Raw genomic sequence first — 16338 nt, 5'->3', positions numbered from 1 at the left:
CGAGCAATAGGACCGTGCGACGCACCTGCTTCTTGAGCCGCCATGTTTCTTTTGATGTCTCGCAGTGCGGCAACGGCCGCGCCGCTGGTTGGTTGGCTGGTTGTAATCCCGCAGCGAATGCTTTCTCATAATTCCTGATGCGATACGCTTCTGTTTACATGCGCCGCTGAAATGCGCATTCTCCATCTCAAACTACCCTTGTTTGGCGATACGCCTTCCTAGCCAATTACCTCGTTTACATGAGACGCGATACGCTTTAAAGTTGTTACGATACGCTTCTGTCGTATTCATGTAAACGTGGCTATAGACCCCACAAACCTTCGCTCGCTGCTGCTGCTGCGCTTGCTCACGCCAGCGTTTTGACAGCGGTTGTTTGCGGTCGTCGAGTGGGATCGGCGAGTGTTTGCTTGTGCACGCTGACACCATGCTTGTTAATTCAGTTAGTAAGCGAAGGTGTCCACGTTTATACAGCCGATAAAACTACTATCCTTACTCCGATAGCTCTCTACTAATGTGCTATCCCTATTGATGCTTCACCTTTCGGGCGAAACTGCAACTTCTTTACAGTGTAAGCTGTTATGGGCTCATTCTAATCGCCGTTTCGGTTCGCGTTGTTGTCCGCCGCCGCCACCGCGTAAGGCTACGTTCACACTTGGGAAGCGGCAAGCGGGAAGAAAGGCCAAAGCGGTCGGAAAATCTTTTCCGCGGATGTCCAAATTGTTCACATTTGTTTTCCTACCGCCGCGGCCGCCACTGCCCCTTTCTCCCACATCCATCCAGTCTGCGTACGTTTGTCGGCGTGGTGGTGCTCATTATCGCACCATTTCGAGCCGTATGTTCCTTCATTGACCCACCCGTCATCAAAAGTGATCATTTCGCGCAACTTCGCGTGTCATCTGCGACCTTCACTAAATTCCTCGTTGGCGTTCCGTAATTCTCCTCACACGGGCACGGTAGCGCTGCGTCACAGGTTGGTGCCTAGGCATGATTATATTTCTTTAATAACTTTTATTTACAGGTTGTAAAAACATTTCGTCATTTCGTATTATTGGCGGCGCCTCCAGTACACCAAAGCTAAACCCCGGCTGGCCCTTGCGCTGGGGCTCGCCGAATCCGGCGCGTCCTACGTGATACCTACGCTCCCAATCTATCGTCGCGACGAGAAAAGCACCCCGCAACGAAAAAAGCGCCCCGCGACTTCTGCAACATACCGCGCCCATGCGAGAATTACGGAGCGCCAACGAGGAATCTGCCCAACCTTTTTCTACCATGGAAGTGGGAGAAGAAATTTTTTTATACTTCTAGCTACTTGTTTCCTAGAAATGGACAATGAATAAAGAGAAGGAGCGGACACCTCGGAAGCGGCGGTGGTGGGTTCGCCCGGCTTTGCAAAAGCGCGAGAAGTTGGGTCGCGCCAAGGCTCCGTTGCCGCACCTCCAGTCGCGCGATGTTCAATACTATCGCGAGTATTGCCGATAGCACGTTTTAGTACCACTCTTGTCGTAGAACAAGGGGTGGATCTAGATCAAGTCGATCACCATCGCAGTCTACACTTTTGGTGCCATGTACAATTTTACGACTGGATGTTTACATGCTAGTGGAGCTTCCGGTCGAGCGAAATGACTTTCCGCCGCGTTTCCGCTTCGCCATTGCGAAAAAATTGGTAAAGACCGATTTTGCTCGCTGCCTGGTTTGCTGCCCGCTTCGCCGCCTAGGCGGGCGGATTTTTCGAAGTTATTGCCGCTTCCGCCTGGTTCGAGACCAAGTGTGGACGTAGCCTAACCGCTACCGCCCAAAATGCAAAAAAAAACGTACCCGGTCTCTACCGTGATCGAACCCAGGACCGCTACGTGGGAGTTGGATACATTACAACTGAGCCACGCAAGCGCTTGCTATCAGCATCAGAAAAATGCCCTACACTCTTAGCACGGTAACGTTTACTAAAGGGGTATATTCTCACACATTTGTGCACCTATAAAGAAAAGTTACATAGTAACTTTTATTTAAGTAACATTTAATAAAGGGCATACTCTCACAAATTTGTAACCTATAAGTTGGAAATAAAATTGTAACCTTTACTCAAGAAACGTTTTGATAAAGGGGCATATTCTCACAATTTTGTACACCTATGATATAAAAGACTACGTGTACCTATACTAAAGGTTACTATATAGTAACCTTTAGTATAGGTACACGTAGCCTTTATGCATGTAACCGTTTGTGTAGACGTACAGTCTTGCAAGGCTTCACACGTGCGTCCTTCTGCGCCTGTCCATGAATTTAGGACATTGATTCTTCGGCCAACCACCAAACTTCACCACAATACACTAGCTTTACTTACTGAGCAGAACTTCATACTAATTCTACTTCAAATGATTGGCCGAATTTCCACAACTTTCGGTTACCAACGTCAGGAGGATACTCGCTTCTGAAAATATAGGCATTTAAGGCACTTATTTATTATTTAAAATAAACAAATACATAAATAAATAAATAAATAAATAAATAAATTTAGAAGTCATAGCTTCTCTGCTCCGTTATATTAACGCTTTGGTCGAGGTTAAAGCACCGCTATAACTCAGCAGGGAAATTACGACTAAGTGTCGTAAAAGCTTATGTTATCGGAAAAAGCTATCCTTTCGACGTAGCTAACGGGAAGTTGTTGAACTTCGGCTGATCTTCCGAAATACAATTTTTCTGAAAATGCTCAGTGAGTTACGCTAGTGCCCTGCAGTGAAGTTCAATGGATGGCCGAAGGAGCAATGTACAAAATTTATGTGCATGCGCTGAAGGCCGCGCGGGTGAAAACATACAAGACTGGATGCCTATACGAAAGTTTACAAAAAAAGGTTCCTAAAAATGGCCGAAGGGGTTATGCCCCAATTTCTTGGACATGACTCTGTGTCGAAAAGTAAAAAATATTCAGGTCTTAAGACAAAATGACATTTTATTGCTGTGAAAACTTCATAGCGACGACAGACAGCATTTGCGCGATAGTCAATACATTTAGGGACAAAATTTTACTAATTAGCTATTTTCTTTTCTTTGCGGACATGTAATAGCGTATTGAAGGCAGCCAATACTGAAAGCATACGGATTTGCCTTGACTGTGCCTAGCAGCAATTTCGAGAAATTGAATCTGCAATGAAGTGCGTTGCTGTTTCAGTTATTCTTTCTGCACAACCTCCAGCAAAATTCTGTAAATATCTCAGCTGGAACAGCAATGCATTTTATGGGATGTTTGCTGCAAAATTCTGTAAATATCTCAACTGGAACAGCAATGCATTTTATGGGATGTTTGCTGCAAAATTCTGTAAATATCTCAACTGGAACAGCAATGCATTTTATGGCATGTTCGCAGTATGTGTTTTTGAGACTATTCTGTGGCAGATTGCTTCGAGAAACCAGATATGGAGTGCATTTTGACCAGTTCTGCCGTTAACCACGATTGTTTATTTACATGTTAATCAGTCAAACATTGGTAATTGTCGTACTAATGATGATTGTTCGAGTTTATTGGCGCAATTTGTACTAATGATTATTGCTGAAATTTTGTTGCGATGACTAGAAAACTTGTTCAGCAAAAATCAACATTTCGTCTGAAATTCTGTTTTGTATTATTCAAGGACAGACTGGTGAACAACGTGTAAACCTTTGCCACCTGGCTATTTTACAGCGCAGGTCATTTACGCAAGGCAGCTTACCGGAATTAGTATAGAATGCACGATGCATCATAAGCTGGCACATACTTGGTAATATTGGATTAAATGTGCAAAACACAAAATAATTGATGAAATACACAGTATGTTGCTTTTGTATAGATGAATGCATCGTATACAGGTTCGTCCCACAACATATTTTTTTGCTGCGGGCAATGTTGAAAGTTTTTTTGCAAAAAGTATCATGTCATCCCATGATAGTGAGATTTCTAATAATTATATCTTGCACAAGTGGAAAGCACATCTGAAAAGGCGGCGCATTTCAGAATGAATACGCATTTCTGCATGCAGCATTTCTTGTATCGAAAAAAATCATAGAAGTATGAGACGGCAGCACCCCCATTCTGGAAATGATGTGAGTAGCAGCTTTGAGAAGGAAAGCTGACACAAAACATTTAGCGAAAATGTCATGATTACTTTATTTGCATATACAAAACGAGGTAACTCAAAGCTTTCCCTTCACAAGCAAAATTACATTTTGCCTTGGTCTGTTTTTTTCTTCACGGCCATGAAGCAGTAATGAAAAAACCTCTGAGTACAGCGCTGCCTGGCAGCAAAAATTTCTACATCATCACAAAAAATGGGACAAAAAAAGAGAAATGTTGAAGGTTCGTGTACAATATGTTCAAATACAAATACATATAAGTTTTAGAGTTCCACGAGGAGGACGATCTCATCTCCTTGCTGTGTAGTGGAGCCTACAATGACAGAAAAGTAATCTTACAATCTCATAGTCACTTGTTAGCGTCGCCCTGCAAACAACAGCTATTAACATGTAATGAAATAGACATAAATAAACCACAAACAGATGAAAAACTGCCACAGAACAAATAATTAAACACGCCCAAGGTGAATATACTCTTCTGTCTAGGAAATGTCAGTAACAATAGAAATTTAAGATTAAAAAAACTGAACGAAAATGAATTCTCAAGTCAGTTCGTGCTCCCCTCCAGTACAAGTACAAAAGACAACACCACAATAATGTGACAGTTTAACAGTCAAAACGCAATATCAAGTGATTACAAACTGAATATCAGCACAAAACACCAGTTCCCTACATGAGGACAATGTTGTGGGTCCGCACAAAAGTGCAACATAAACTAATAACCAACACGGTAACTGATAGTAATAAAAAATATTTAAACAACAGTGTTTATGAAGCGAGCAAGTCGGTCACCTTAATAAAAGTGAACAGTGCGAGCATGAGCATGAATTGACGGTGAAATTTACGACAGACACACACCAGCAAATAAATAGTTGAACAGGAAGCATTGCTTACCTAGGTCACATTTATTGCTGTCTTCGGCATTCATTACAGCAGTCACAACACAAACGATGCTCACCACTCTCAGCTAAGCGAAGAACTTTTACCATTGGCCATCGGCAATGCGTTTTGTCGCAGCGTCCACGCAGCACGCCAAACATGTCCCTGCTCCACGCCCGGCGTCATGGCTTCTTTTCAGCGGCGCGCGCGCTTTTAGGAGTCGTTTTAGTAACTGCACCACCCGTCACGAGTGACTCAGACACACAACACGCTTGGTAAGCGCACGCCACCAAATCGGAGACCGGAAAAACGTGGGTAAAGTGATTAAACAAAGCGCGACACGACCGTTTTAAAATGACACCACCGGCGATACTCTTCCCGGCATGCATCGCGAGAGCTGCGCAATGCAGAGGAGATATGATAGCGCTCATGTTTGGCTGAAGCTGAAGCGCGTTTGATTACGCCCCGCATCTAGCGCAACTAAATATAGTAATCAAACTGCTGTTCCGTCAACGTATCACAGGACCATATATATCAAGATGCTAATATTTTAATGTTTCAGGATGTTGCTGTTTGTTTGTATTTGTATGTTTTCACCCTGCTCATTTGGCCGGCCGCCATTGTGGCCTCCCACCGTGAGCGCACGCTCATCTCTCTACGAGACCTTACTAGAGCGGCTGTCGCCCGCTGTCATGTAAATGAACCGGCGTCTTTCTCGCGTGTTAGTGAGCGGGCAAAATTGGTGCGTGTCTGGCGTTCTCTAATGAACCCAAAATTTGCTGTAATTTAGGAACCACTCCCTCTAATACGTGAAAAATAAAAAAAGAAAGAAAAGAAGAAAAAGAAAGCGCGGTGGCAAAACATTCAGTTGCAGTGTACAAGTAAGTCTGATTACAAGGCATCTTTCACGCCCTGCAGATTAGTTATTCGATCTACGCTTTGATTCTTTCGGTCGTCGAGCTTTTACAGTACTCTAGCGTGCGCCACGTGCGACCTTCAGTGTGCGCCTGCTGTTAGTACGTGTCGCGTTTCAGGAAAATATAAAACAAACGCAAATACAGGGAGCATTAATACAAAAGGAAATAATAAAAAAAATATTGGGTACAAATACACATTCAATCCCCATAATTTATCCGCTTTAATTTTTGTGCAGGTACACAAGTCTATGTTTATACCACAGCCTAAAATGCCTGCAGCGGTAGCGGGGTGCTTTCCATCACTTTGAACCGTAGTGATAATTCATGCTGCAACATCGTTTGCCACAATATTCTCCGATGTATGTTCACTGTTTCTGTGGCTTCCTTTTAGATTATAATGGTACGTATGCAGTAGAGATCAGGGACGAATGAATTGCTGCTGTCTCTCTTGAGCATACGCTCGTGCAAGCTTAATTTTTTTTTTACATTGCGAAACCAAAATCCCCACTGGTGTCAATAAAATATTAATTTAGTCCAACCTGCCTCATTCCCTCGGCCGCACAACATATCTTATAGGTTAGTCCCAGCTAAAAACACCACATCAGGATCGCAATACGACACAATAATAAGTAAACTTCTAATCCATACAGTAGGTCCCCTAAGCCACGATTCCAACTCGTTTAGAGGTTACAATCTAAAGGTTACAAGACATTTGACGTTGCAGTAACGTTTAAAATATACGCTTCGGCACATGTAACGTCTAGACGCAGCGGAAATTCACGAAAACACAAAGATAAAGTTTTTTTAGTCACCGAGTAGCCTTTAAGTTATAAGTTACTCGCGATTATAGGTTAACGTAAACGTTACCGTGCTAAGAGTGTATAAAGGCGCCCTAGGTAGGTGCGCAGGCGCAGACGACCTGAGCCTCCGCCAGTATGGTGGGGCTTTCTAGTTAAGGCGCCTGCAAAAGCCGCGTGAACAGGCGCAGACGACAAGGTGCGATTAAGACGAGGCGCGCAATAAACGCAATCCCGATGTGAGGCGTGCGCCACGTATTCCGGTATTTCTTCGGTACACGTTAGGGCGTCTCCTCCTAAGGTACGAACCGCTGCTGAAGAAGCGATTCGTAGAGCTACGTGCGCGGCTACAACCAAGCATCGTCGGGCTCGGCAGACTGCTGTGGAGAGAGAATTACAAACCGCAGCTCGCCGTCGACGCCGGGCGGACAGTTGAGATCGCTCTCATCAGAACGAGGCGAAGAGACTTTGCCGCGAAGACCCTTTGCCGCGAAGACCCTGTTGCGCGTGGTGCCGAAGTTGCTACTCTTAAGCCGCTCCACCAGCTTACGCTGTGACATGTGCTGTGTGTGCCGCGCACGCCTGTGACTTTTTAAGTGCCGCTTTCTTTGCTGGGATTGGCGTGAGTGTTTCTCGCCGAGTATACAACAGAGTGCTCGCGAGGTAAACGAATCGGCTCATACAGGCATCTGCACTAGTCCTACAGATGTGCCGGTGACCGGCTCAGTTCTCTCAACAGAATTATGAAGTGAAGCAACAAACGATACCTAAATGTCCCAATGCAACAAATATACGCCTTCAAGAACATTATTTTCTTTTATAGAAGCAAAGATGTGACTTCTTTGCATTCCTCCCCTGAGCTTGGCATGTCTCCTCGGTCTGTTTCACACTAAAGGGGTCTATACCGCAGACAGTGTAACAGTAATCTTAGATGATCCCTGAAATGATGCAATCCGCTGTCACCTGAGTCCGATTTGTCGGTTGGGGGACGGGGGAGGGGTGGTCTCTGTGGTCGCGCGGTCACGCGGGCACGTAGGCGCTTGGGTTGTGGGTGTGTGGGCCGAGCAATCGCATTGTGGGAGTATGTGGCATTTGTATCTGTGTAATGGAACAGAAGTGCTTTCTCAAAGCGCAAGTGCCTTGCCGGGCAGGCCATTTGTTGTCCTACAAAGCTCGGTGCAGAACACCTACTGTTACATCTGCGTTACTACGAATCCAAACAAACAAACAAAAATTGCTTGATGGGAGCATGGTCCCTTGCCGGCAGTTGGAAAAACAAAATTTTACGCATCATGTGTCCTATTCTGTATCATTCAGTTAAAACGTTTCAACAAAGCTTCGCTTAACGTAGGTTACGAGTGCGTTGGTTCTGTGCCTCTGTTTTGTTATTCAACAAATTGGCCATGAGTCCATAAAGCTGGTTCGGCGTATAGTGAAGCGATTTCGGAAACTCTACGCCTTTGATTTTGCCCCTTTCTACTCGGACTAGCTAAAGTCCACATTATTCTATGCGTATATAAACAATAAATACAAATTTTTGTACGGTTTTCTAATAACATTAAACTCCAACTTCAGTTCCTTGATATAGCGAACATTGAAATGGCTATGAAGTCCTCAAACTATGTGATCTTGTGTAGAAACAAATTCAGAAACCGTAGTATATACACATGAAAAATACTCGTGAGACAAACCTCTCAATCAGGCCTTGGCTGAGCGATTTTTACAAACGCAGATGAAGCTCTGAAACAGTGCGCATGCGTGGAAATGTGGTAGCTTAATTTTGACGTGGGGTGTAATTTATACATATTCGTGCGGGTCGCCTCCTTGCATTAAGGAAGACGGCGACGATCACCGGGGAACGCTGCGCGTGTTCAGCCATCTTGGTCATCTCTGTTACCAGTCCTTGTATATAAATCCTCTCCCTCTCTTATCTATTTGACGCCCCGTCACACATTGGTGGAAGGCGCGGGGTATTCTCGTCAGACGATGGAGTTCCGAAGCGGTCGGCGCTGCGGTGCGACCACCATGGCACACCAATCGGAATATGCTTCTGCACCGCGGACACCGATTGTGGTAGTCCAACCCCGAGACCCTGGAACATTCAACGGCACCAAGATGCTGACTGTTTATCCCGCTACCCTGTCGACCCTCCCGACACCACCGAACGCGATACCGGTGACTTCGTCATGGCTATTGCAGATCTGGCCAACATATGCGCTGAACAGCAAAGTGACGACACGTTACGATCTATAATTGGCCGCCTCCATTCTCGTCAGCCCAACCCATCGCTTCGTCGGTTTGAGCTTCACGACGATACTCTTTACCGTCGTAGAACCTCTCCCGATGGTCCAGAGCTTCCGCTTGTTCTCCCCAAGCATCTTCGTGCTACTGTTCTCCAAGAACTCCACGATGCTCCGATCGCTGGCCATCTTGGCGTATCCCGCGTATACGATCGCGTGCGGTGCCGGTTTTTCTGGCCTGGTCTGTACCGATCTGTTCGACGCTACGTTGCTTTGCGACCTTTGTCAGCGACGTAAACGGCCCTCGGGGTTGCCTGCAGGGCTTCTGCCATCCTATTCACATACCCCAGGAGCCATTCTACCGTGTCGGTCTCTACCTCCTCGGTCCATTTCCTACGTCTGCTTCAGGGAACAAGTGGATCGCAGTTGCGACCGACTACGCTACCCGTTTTGCCATCACGCGAGCTTTGCCGACTAGTTGCACCACTGATGTCGCCGATTTCCTCCTTCATGACGTCATCCTTCGTCATGGTGCTCCTCGGCAACTGCTCACAGACCGAGGCCGCTACTTCTTGTCGAAAGTTGCCGATGACCTCCGTCATTCCTGTTCTGTGGAGCAAAAGCTCACTACTGCGTACCACCCGCAGACCAACGGGCTCACCGAAATGCTGAACCGCACCTTAACCGATATCCTGTCAATGTACGTGTCTGACGATCATAGGGACTGGGACAGCGCTTTGCCATACGTCACGTTCACGTACAACTCGTCCCGTCACGACACAGCCAGTTTTTCGCCATTTTACCTCCTGTATGAACCTGCATTGCCTTTTGACACGCTCCTACCTGCTGTTGTACAACATACCACGGAGTATACCCGCGATGCTGCCGAGCGAGCCCATCTGGCACGTAAGATAACTTATGAGCGACTATCCGACTCACAATTATGCCAAAAGGACCGTTATCACCGCAGCCACCGGCACCTTTGCTTTTCTCCGGGATCTCTTGTGCTTCTCTGTAGACGCCTTCACGTCGCGTCGGTCTCTCCGAAAAGCTTTTATCGCGTTACACCGGACCTTACAACGTTTTACGGCAACTTAGTGACGTGAACTATGAAATCACCCCACCGAACGGTCCTTCACCATCTACCCTGCCATCTCGTAACGTCGTGCGCGTATCTCGACTAAAGCCGTACTTTTCTGTCGCCTCCTCGTGTAATTAGTCTGCGCCGAGACGGAACTCAGCCCGCCGGGGCGGTTAGATGTTACGGGCCGCCTCCTTGCATTAAGGAAGACGACAACGGTCGCCAGGGAGCGCTGCGCGTGCTCAGCCATCTTGGCCATCTCTGTTAACAGTCCCTGTATATAAATCCTGTCCCTCTTTTATCTTTTTGACGCCCCGTCACATTATATATATATATATATATATATATATATATATATATATATAGGGCGTTTCAGCTAACGTTACCACAGCTGTTAGAAAAATGGGGAATCATATGATTGATAAGACCTACCGTGTTCAGCCGTCAGTCCTCTACCACCACGAGGATAACTATTGTGTACCAACTGCCTCGAGAATTATAATATTATATATATTTTTTCATGTTTGAAGTAAGGGATAATGTTGCAGCTTCCAATAGGAAGCCTCTTATTGCGTTGTAAGACATCTCATTTAGCTGTTTTCAGCGCCTGCTATGTTCTGTGTAATTATATTTTCCGCAGTTAACTCGTAGAGCACAATCGAGAAGTGTTGCGTCATTACGCGCTGCTCGCGCGCCGCGACACCAGTGGCCCCAGAAGTAAGTATAGAAGCAACTAAATGCACTCACTGCGCGGCTCGGCGACCGCACGGTCATCGCGTAACCTTCCAGGTGGTTGCCACGAGTCTGGCAATGAGCGCAATTAGTTTCTTCGAGTCACTTCTGGGGACGCTGGTGTTGCGGCGTGTGGACATGCAATCACGCGGGATTTTCGGAATTGGCTCGATGTACGAGTAGAGCGTGGAAATAATTAGCACTTACGCAGGACACACCGTGCTAATACCGACTGAATAGGACGTTTTAGGGTGGAATACCAGCTTTTCTATTGGAAGTCACACCCCTTAGAGAAATATTAAAATGCTTATTAATTAGTCCTCCATAACTAGCTAGGTAATTAGTACTTAAAAGTTATCCTGGAGGCCTAAGATGTCCACACACACACGCACACGAACACACAAACACACAAACGTCGTCACATTCGCGCTCATTGATCTTGATTGATCATTGTTTTTTTTAGAGTTACTGTTTTCCGACCAGCCTTACATTTGCACATATCTCTATTGCTTTTATAATTTAGAGAAAAAATATAAAAAAGGACGTAAGAAGTTTACACGGCTGAGAGAGAGTGCTTGGCAAAGTATCCTGCGCACTGAAATACGGATAATCTGCCACGGCGTTTCGCCAGTAATTAGTTCTTCAAAGTGAGCATGACCATTATTTCGATTACATTGTTTGTTGCGAACCGGCGAAATAAATTTACTATTTCTAGGTACAAGGCTACAGCAGAACCACTCATTATTTTATTTTGTTCGATAGATAGCTCTGCCCGCTGTCTCAGCTAGCGGCATATGGTAACCGAATTTTTTCTGCCCGAATATGCAGGTATAAGTACGGTAAAATACACTGTAACATTCCTCAAAAGTGTCTCTCATGAACTGTGTGTCTTGTCGTAGAAAATACTGCAACGACTGCGGACAGAAACAAAAACAAAACGAAAGAATGTACAGGCGTCGTACTCGTAGATTTGGCAACAGCTCCGACGACGATCGACGGAATGGTGACGAAAAGGCAGCACATGGCAGAGAGGTATGAAAGCATCTTGGCACCAAATATGGAGTCTGTGCTCAGCACCCGTTGGAAGTACGCCTGCGTTGCGAAAAACCTTTTATAGGTATTTGTTTTGCTACAGAGTCACACGTGTTCAGGAATCGGATCAACGTTTCAGGACTCCCAACATCGTTTAGAACCCTGGTACACCCGGTCTGTCATCAAAGGGCAAAAAAAGTATCACAAAGCGTTGGGGTCGTCGAGGTTGAGGTACCGCGACCTCCCCTCTACCAGATCACGGATAATTAAATCTACAGTGGTGACATCACATTGGAGGTAGTCTCGCAGTATTAGGGTCGTAAAGGTGTACCAGTATACTGAGCGACGTATGCCGGTTTTTCAAAGCACACGCTCGTTTGCAGCCCCTTACTTGAGCGAATATTGCTACTGTTTGACTTGAAACACATTTAATATGCCCGAAAGAAGAGCTGACACTGTCCCACAGGTAGAACCAATTTAAAAATTATGAATTGCGTACTAATTACCTAGTATGCAGTAATAAAAACAAACCCTATTCACAGTCTTGACGTTTCAGCCGCCTAACTTCTGCCAAGCATCCTTCAGTAACCTGCTGAAGTAGTACTTATGGAAGATTGTGTTTAATTTGGAACATTAAACCATAGGTCACCAGTCTTTGTTGATTATTCTAATAATACCAGTGACATTAGGAGTATAGTGAACAACACTGTTTCAGGACAATATTAAAATAACAATGACGGATGCAAACGAAGCACGGGCTTCGCAATGCTGAACGACGGCCACGCTGCGATCACCACGCCTAGCATGGAAGTTACGCACCTGCCATGGAATGCCTCCAAAGATGTTCATAAACAGTTTGTCGACCACTTGGCTCGCATCTTTGGCGTCGATCACGCCTATCCAGTCGTTATCGGGTGGACCAATCTTCCCGGTGGCCTTGCTCATCACCACGTACGGCACGCACGTCCACTGCGCACGGCACAATTTCTCGCTGACGATAAGCAAGCTACGCTGTATGGATCCGAGAACAGATGCTCGTAGAAAGTTGTAGTATGTCATATGCAAAACTCTCGCGTGCCCTGTACTATGTTCTTTCTTTATTTCAATGCTCTTTGCTTGATCCTTTACGTAAAAGGAAGGAGCACTTACTGAAAGTTACTACATTCAATAATTTGATGAGGGGAATGCTCCCTCGACAGCACGGCAACGTACCATTAGCATGCAGGTTTATAGACAGCAATAATAAAAAGGTAAGGTACAATTTGGTGTTACGGAAGAGGTTCAATAAAAAGAAATAAAATTAAACAAAATTACTGTAACGTTCGGTTAACATGCGCAGCTTTTTACCAGGAGTTGGGCATCTGTTAGCAATATGGAACGCTTTACTGAAAGACTCATCGAGAACATGCGAACGGCGCAGCCTTAGCCGCCTTGCGAGCGTGTAGACATAAACAGCCGAAACGCCATACTAAATCTGTCGAGTATGAAATGGTTAGGAACGTGGCTAAACTCTTTTGCTTTTCACAATTCTGACCAGCCATTTTCAAAGCTGTCACATTCGCATTTTAATTTTCTTTGTACAGCCAGCATCTAGTTTCCAGGCCAAATGTAGGCAACATTCTCCACCGCTAATTCCGCACTCACAGCGAATAAAAAAAGGCGCTTTCATCCCAAAGTACAGTTCCCGCTATTTTGAATTTACGTTTTAGGAAAGGCAAATTAGGCATAGCTTGGTCTCGTATAAGCTAATGTCATTGTCTCCCTAAAGCCATACAGAAAAATAATTAACGAACGCACGGTTTCTCAAGCATGACATATTGTCACCCAGCTAGTACAGCTAGAATAGTTGACCAGCAACAAATAGCCTAAAAACATGTCAGCTTTTAGCAATGGCTGGACCTCGGAGAGCCACCACGAACTTCGTCGTTCTCGCCTCAAGGGGCCAGTGTCACCACGTGCTAAATTATTTCGCGTCATTGCTCCCCTCTCAAAAGCGACCGTAAGCGACGGAAGTTTGCCTTGCGTATTGCGGTAAGGACACTTCGTAGCCGGGTGAGATGTTCATGGAACGTGCTGGAAAACACAACAACGTCGTCTAGGTACACTAGACAATATGAAGCATTAAGTTACCACATACCCCACAAAAGGAAGCTCGACAAATGGCAATTATCCTATGAACAAAATGGCATCAAGGGTGAATTGGTTGAGTCGTGGTTGAGTCTGTGTTAAGCGGAAAAAAGTGTGTAACCTAACGAAAGACAAAAAACAAGAAAGGGATGTCGAAAACGCTGACTGCCGCCTAAATTTGACAAAAGTAAAAGCACTGAATAAAATCAAAAACAGGAAATATCGAATAAAAAAACAGAAGTAACACGTGCGCAGGGTATAGTGGACAAGCTTACAAAACAGGTTAAAGGTGAAGTGCACTGAAATCAATACAAGTAGGCATCATTGTTACCTTGCAGCACCAAATAATGGCGCCTGAAGCTAGTGCCGCTCCTGCATGTTTGATAACAGATCAGCCACTGATTCGTGACCATAGCCGGGTCTAAAACTCATGAAGGATCGACAGACAGACCCTTTGGTCCACTATATGTAACACGTAGATTTTAGAGTACCAAGCTACTGGGGTGCTATGCAGGATGCGCCGAGTTTGGCGAAACTTGGGATCTTGATGAGCTCTGGCGACGCCCCAAGATGAAAGAACTAATGGTAACAAGACAAAGTTTGTGCGTCGGCACGCCTCCAGTTTCATTGGTTTATCTAGATTCACTTTGGGTGGCTATCATCTCTTGGGCGTTGGGGCTGTCGACAAAGTGGGGCTCATGCAATCATATATACGGTCGGTGCACGGTCGTGCCTTCTTTCACTTGTTTGTCGTTCCACCGAGTGCATTACAGGCACAAGCAAGTTATAAAGTAAATGTATTTAGTACGATCATATTAGTCACAATAATGTGGGTTATAAGCATTTTAAAGTTTACAAGATGTGCACTGAATATGTATTAGTCTAATTTGCCGTTTAATACGTTTCGCCTTATACCACGTGGGGGCGCTCGCCCTCCTCTTTCTTCCTCTGGATTGGATTGGCGCGGCTCGCTACGTGCTTGTGCTAGCATTTTCGAGCACAGATAGGTGTGCGCTGGTTCTCGCAATAGGCTTTCAACAAATCGCTCGTTGCTCCTTCTGTTTCCTCTGGATTGAATTGGGGCGGCTCGCTACCTGCTTGCGCTTCCATTTCCGAGCAAAGGTTGGTGTGCGCCTGGTTTTCACATTGGGCTTTCAAGAGATCTCTCGTTTCTCGCGCTAAAGTAAGGCTGCGAGACGAATGAGCGTCGGCTAGCGCAGAAGCGGTTTGCCACTCGCTTACCGTGTAAGCACTCACGAATTCCGGAAAGCACTCATACAAGGGTCAGAAAACTACGCTTTATTTTCTTTTACTTTGTGATGCACCTTCATACTGGCTAGCGCCGAGAGATGGCTTCTAACAACCGCAGGGAAGAGTCTTCATACTGGATAGCGCAAAGCGATTCATGGCTTCTAACAAACGCAATAAAGGGTCTTTGCAGTGTACGTGGCGGTTAATTGATCACCACCACATCTATGCCAGGAATGACTCCAGCAGCGGTGCAGTTACCCTGTCACCACCAATTATGAGGTGGCGATTCACTTTTTGACAATAAATTTCTATTTTTTGTGTTTGAACGCCCGTGATGGGGCCCACAAACTTCACGCTTGAGTTGACTAACTCCCAGTGCTGATTGAGGCTCGCCTCGTTAGCATCCACTAAATTTTGAATACAGTTCTATGCGACCCATGCGTCACTCCGAATAATGGCCACCGGTTAAACAATGGCTGCAATATTGGCTTCGTCTCGTCGGTCGACCTTGAAAAGTCGCAGCACTCCTGTGGTAGCGCAGACCATGCCGAAGACCCATATTGCAGGATCTTTTAACATCGCCGTAATTTTGGCGGCTTGGTGGAACGTTGTCACTTTTCATCAGGTGGCCTCGATTGTACTTTCGCCTGCCGCGAAGAACGCGTCGTCAATTTGCGCTATCATCCCGGGGCCCACGAGTGGGGGTCACGCCAGCAGCTCGTCCATCACGACCTTACGGGCGTAGTTCTTCCAGTCGGCGATGGCATGCTTCGATAAAGGAATCAAGTCGCTGGTCATCTCCTTCAACAGCCACACGTCTACGCTATTACTCACGCAGTACGTGAGCCAAATCACTTGCCGCCTAAAGAGGTGGAGGTTCGGACGGCCGAGGCGGTCCGTGTTGGCAAAATAACTTCCTTCGCCTACCTGCCCATTAAGTGCAGTGGTACCGTGTAACTGCAAAAACTGATTTCGGCACCTGTTGTACCGGAAGGCAGCCTGGCGTCTATTCTGAGTCTTCCTGTACAATGTGACCACTACAATGAGACCAACCAACCACAGGTTGGCTGGTCCAGTTGGAACCCTGGGTGCTTGCAGGTGCCCCAGTACGCCGATGACGCCGCCGGACCTGGCCTGGCGCTTGGACACGGTGGACGCACGGCTCTTGAAGCCGGAGA

General features: G+C 45.9%; 1 protein-coding gene across 1 annotated transcript in view; it reads right to left on the bottom strand.

Annotated features, from left to right (window-relative positions):
- The window catches only part of LOC119443113 (high-affinity choline transporter 1-like), a 42117-nt gene that overhangs the window by 13548 nt on the left and 12231 nt on the right, over positions 1-16338 (bottom strand). The window contains exons 3-4 of the mRNA XM_037708267.2: positions 12602-12751; positions 11713-11842 (exon numbers count right to left, since the gene is read on the bottom strand). Of these exons, the coding sequence (XP_037564195.2) occupies positions 11713-11842; positions 12602-12751 (280 nt within the window). The remainder of the gene's footprint in view (positions 1-11712; positions 11843-12601; positions 12752-16338) is intronic.

This window comes from Dermacentor silvarum, chromosome 1, assembly GCF_013339745.2.
Source record: "Dermacentor silvarum isolate Dsil-2018 chromosome 1, BIME_Dsil_1.4, whole genome shotgun sequence".
In the NCBI taxonomy this organism is placed as follows: Eukaryota; Metazoa; Arthropoda; class Arachnida; order Ixodida; family Ixodidae; genus Dermacentor; species Dermacentor silvarum.
This window is presented reverse-complemented; position numbering and strand designations above follow the sequence as displayed.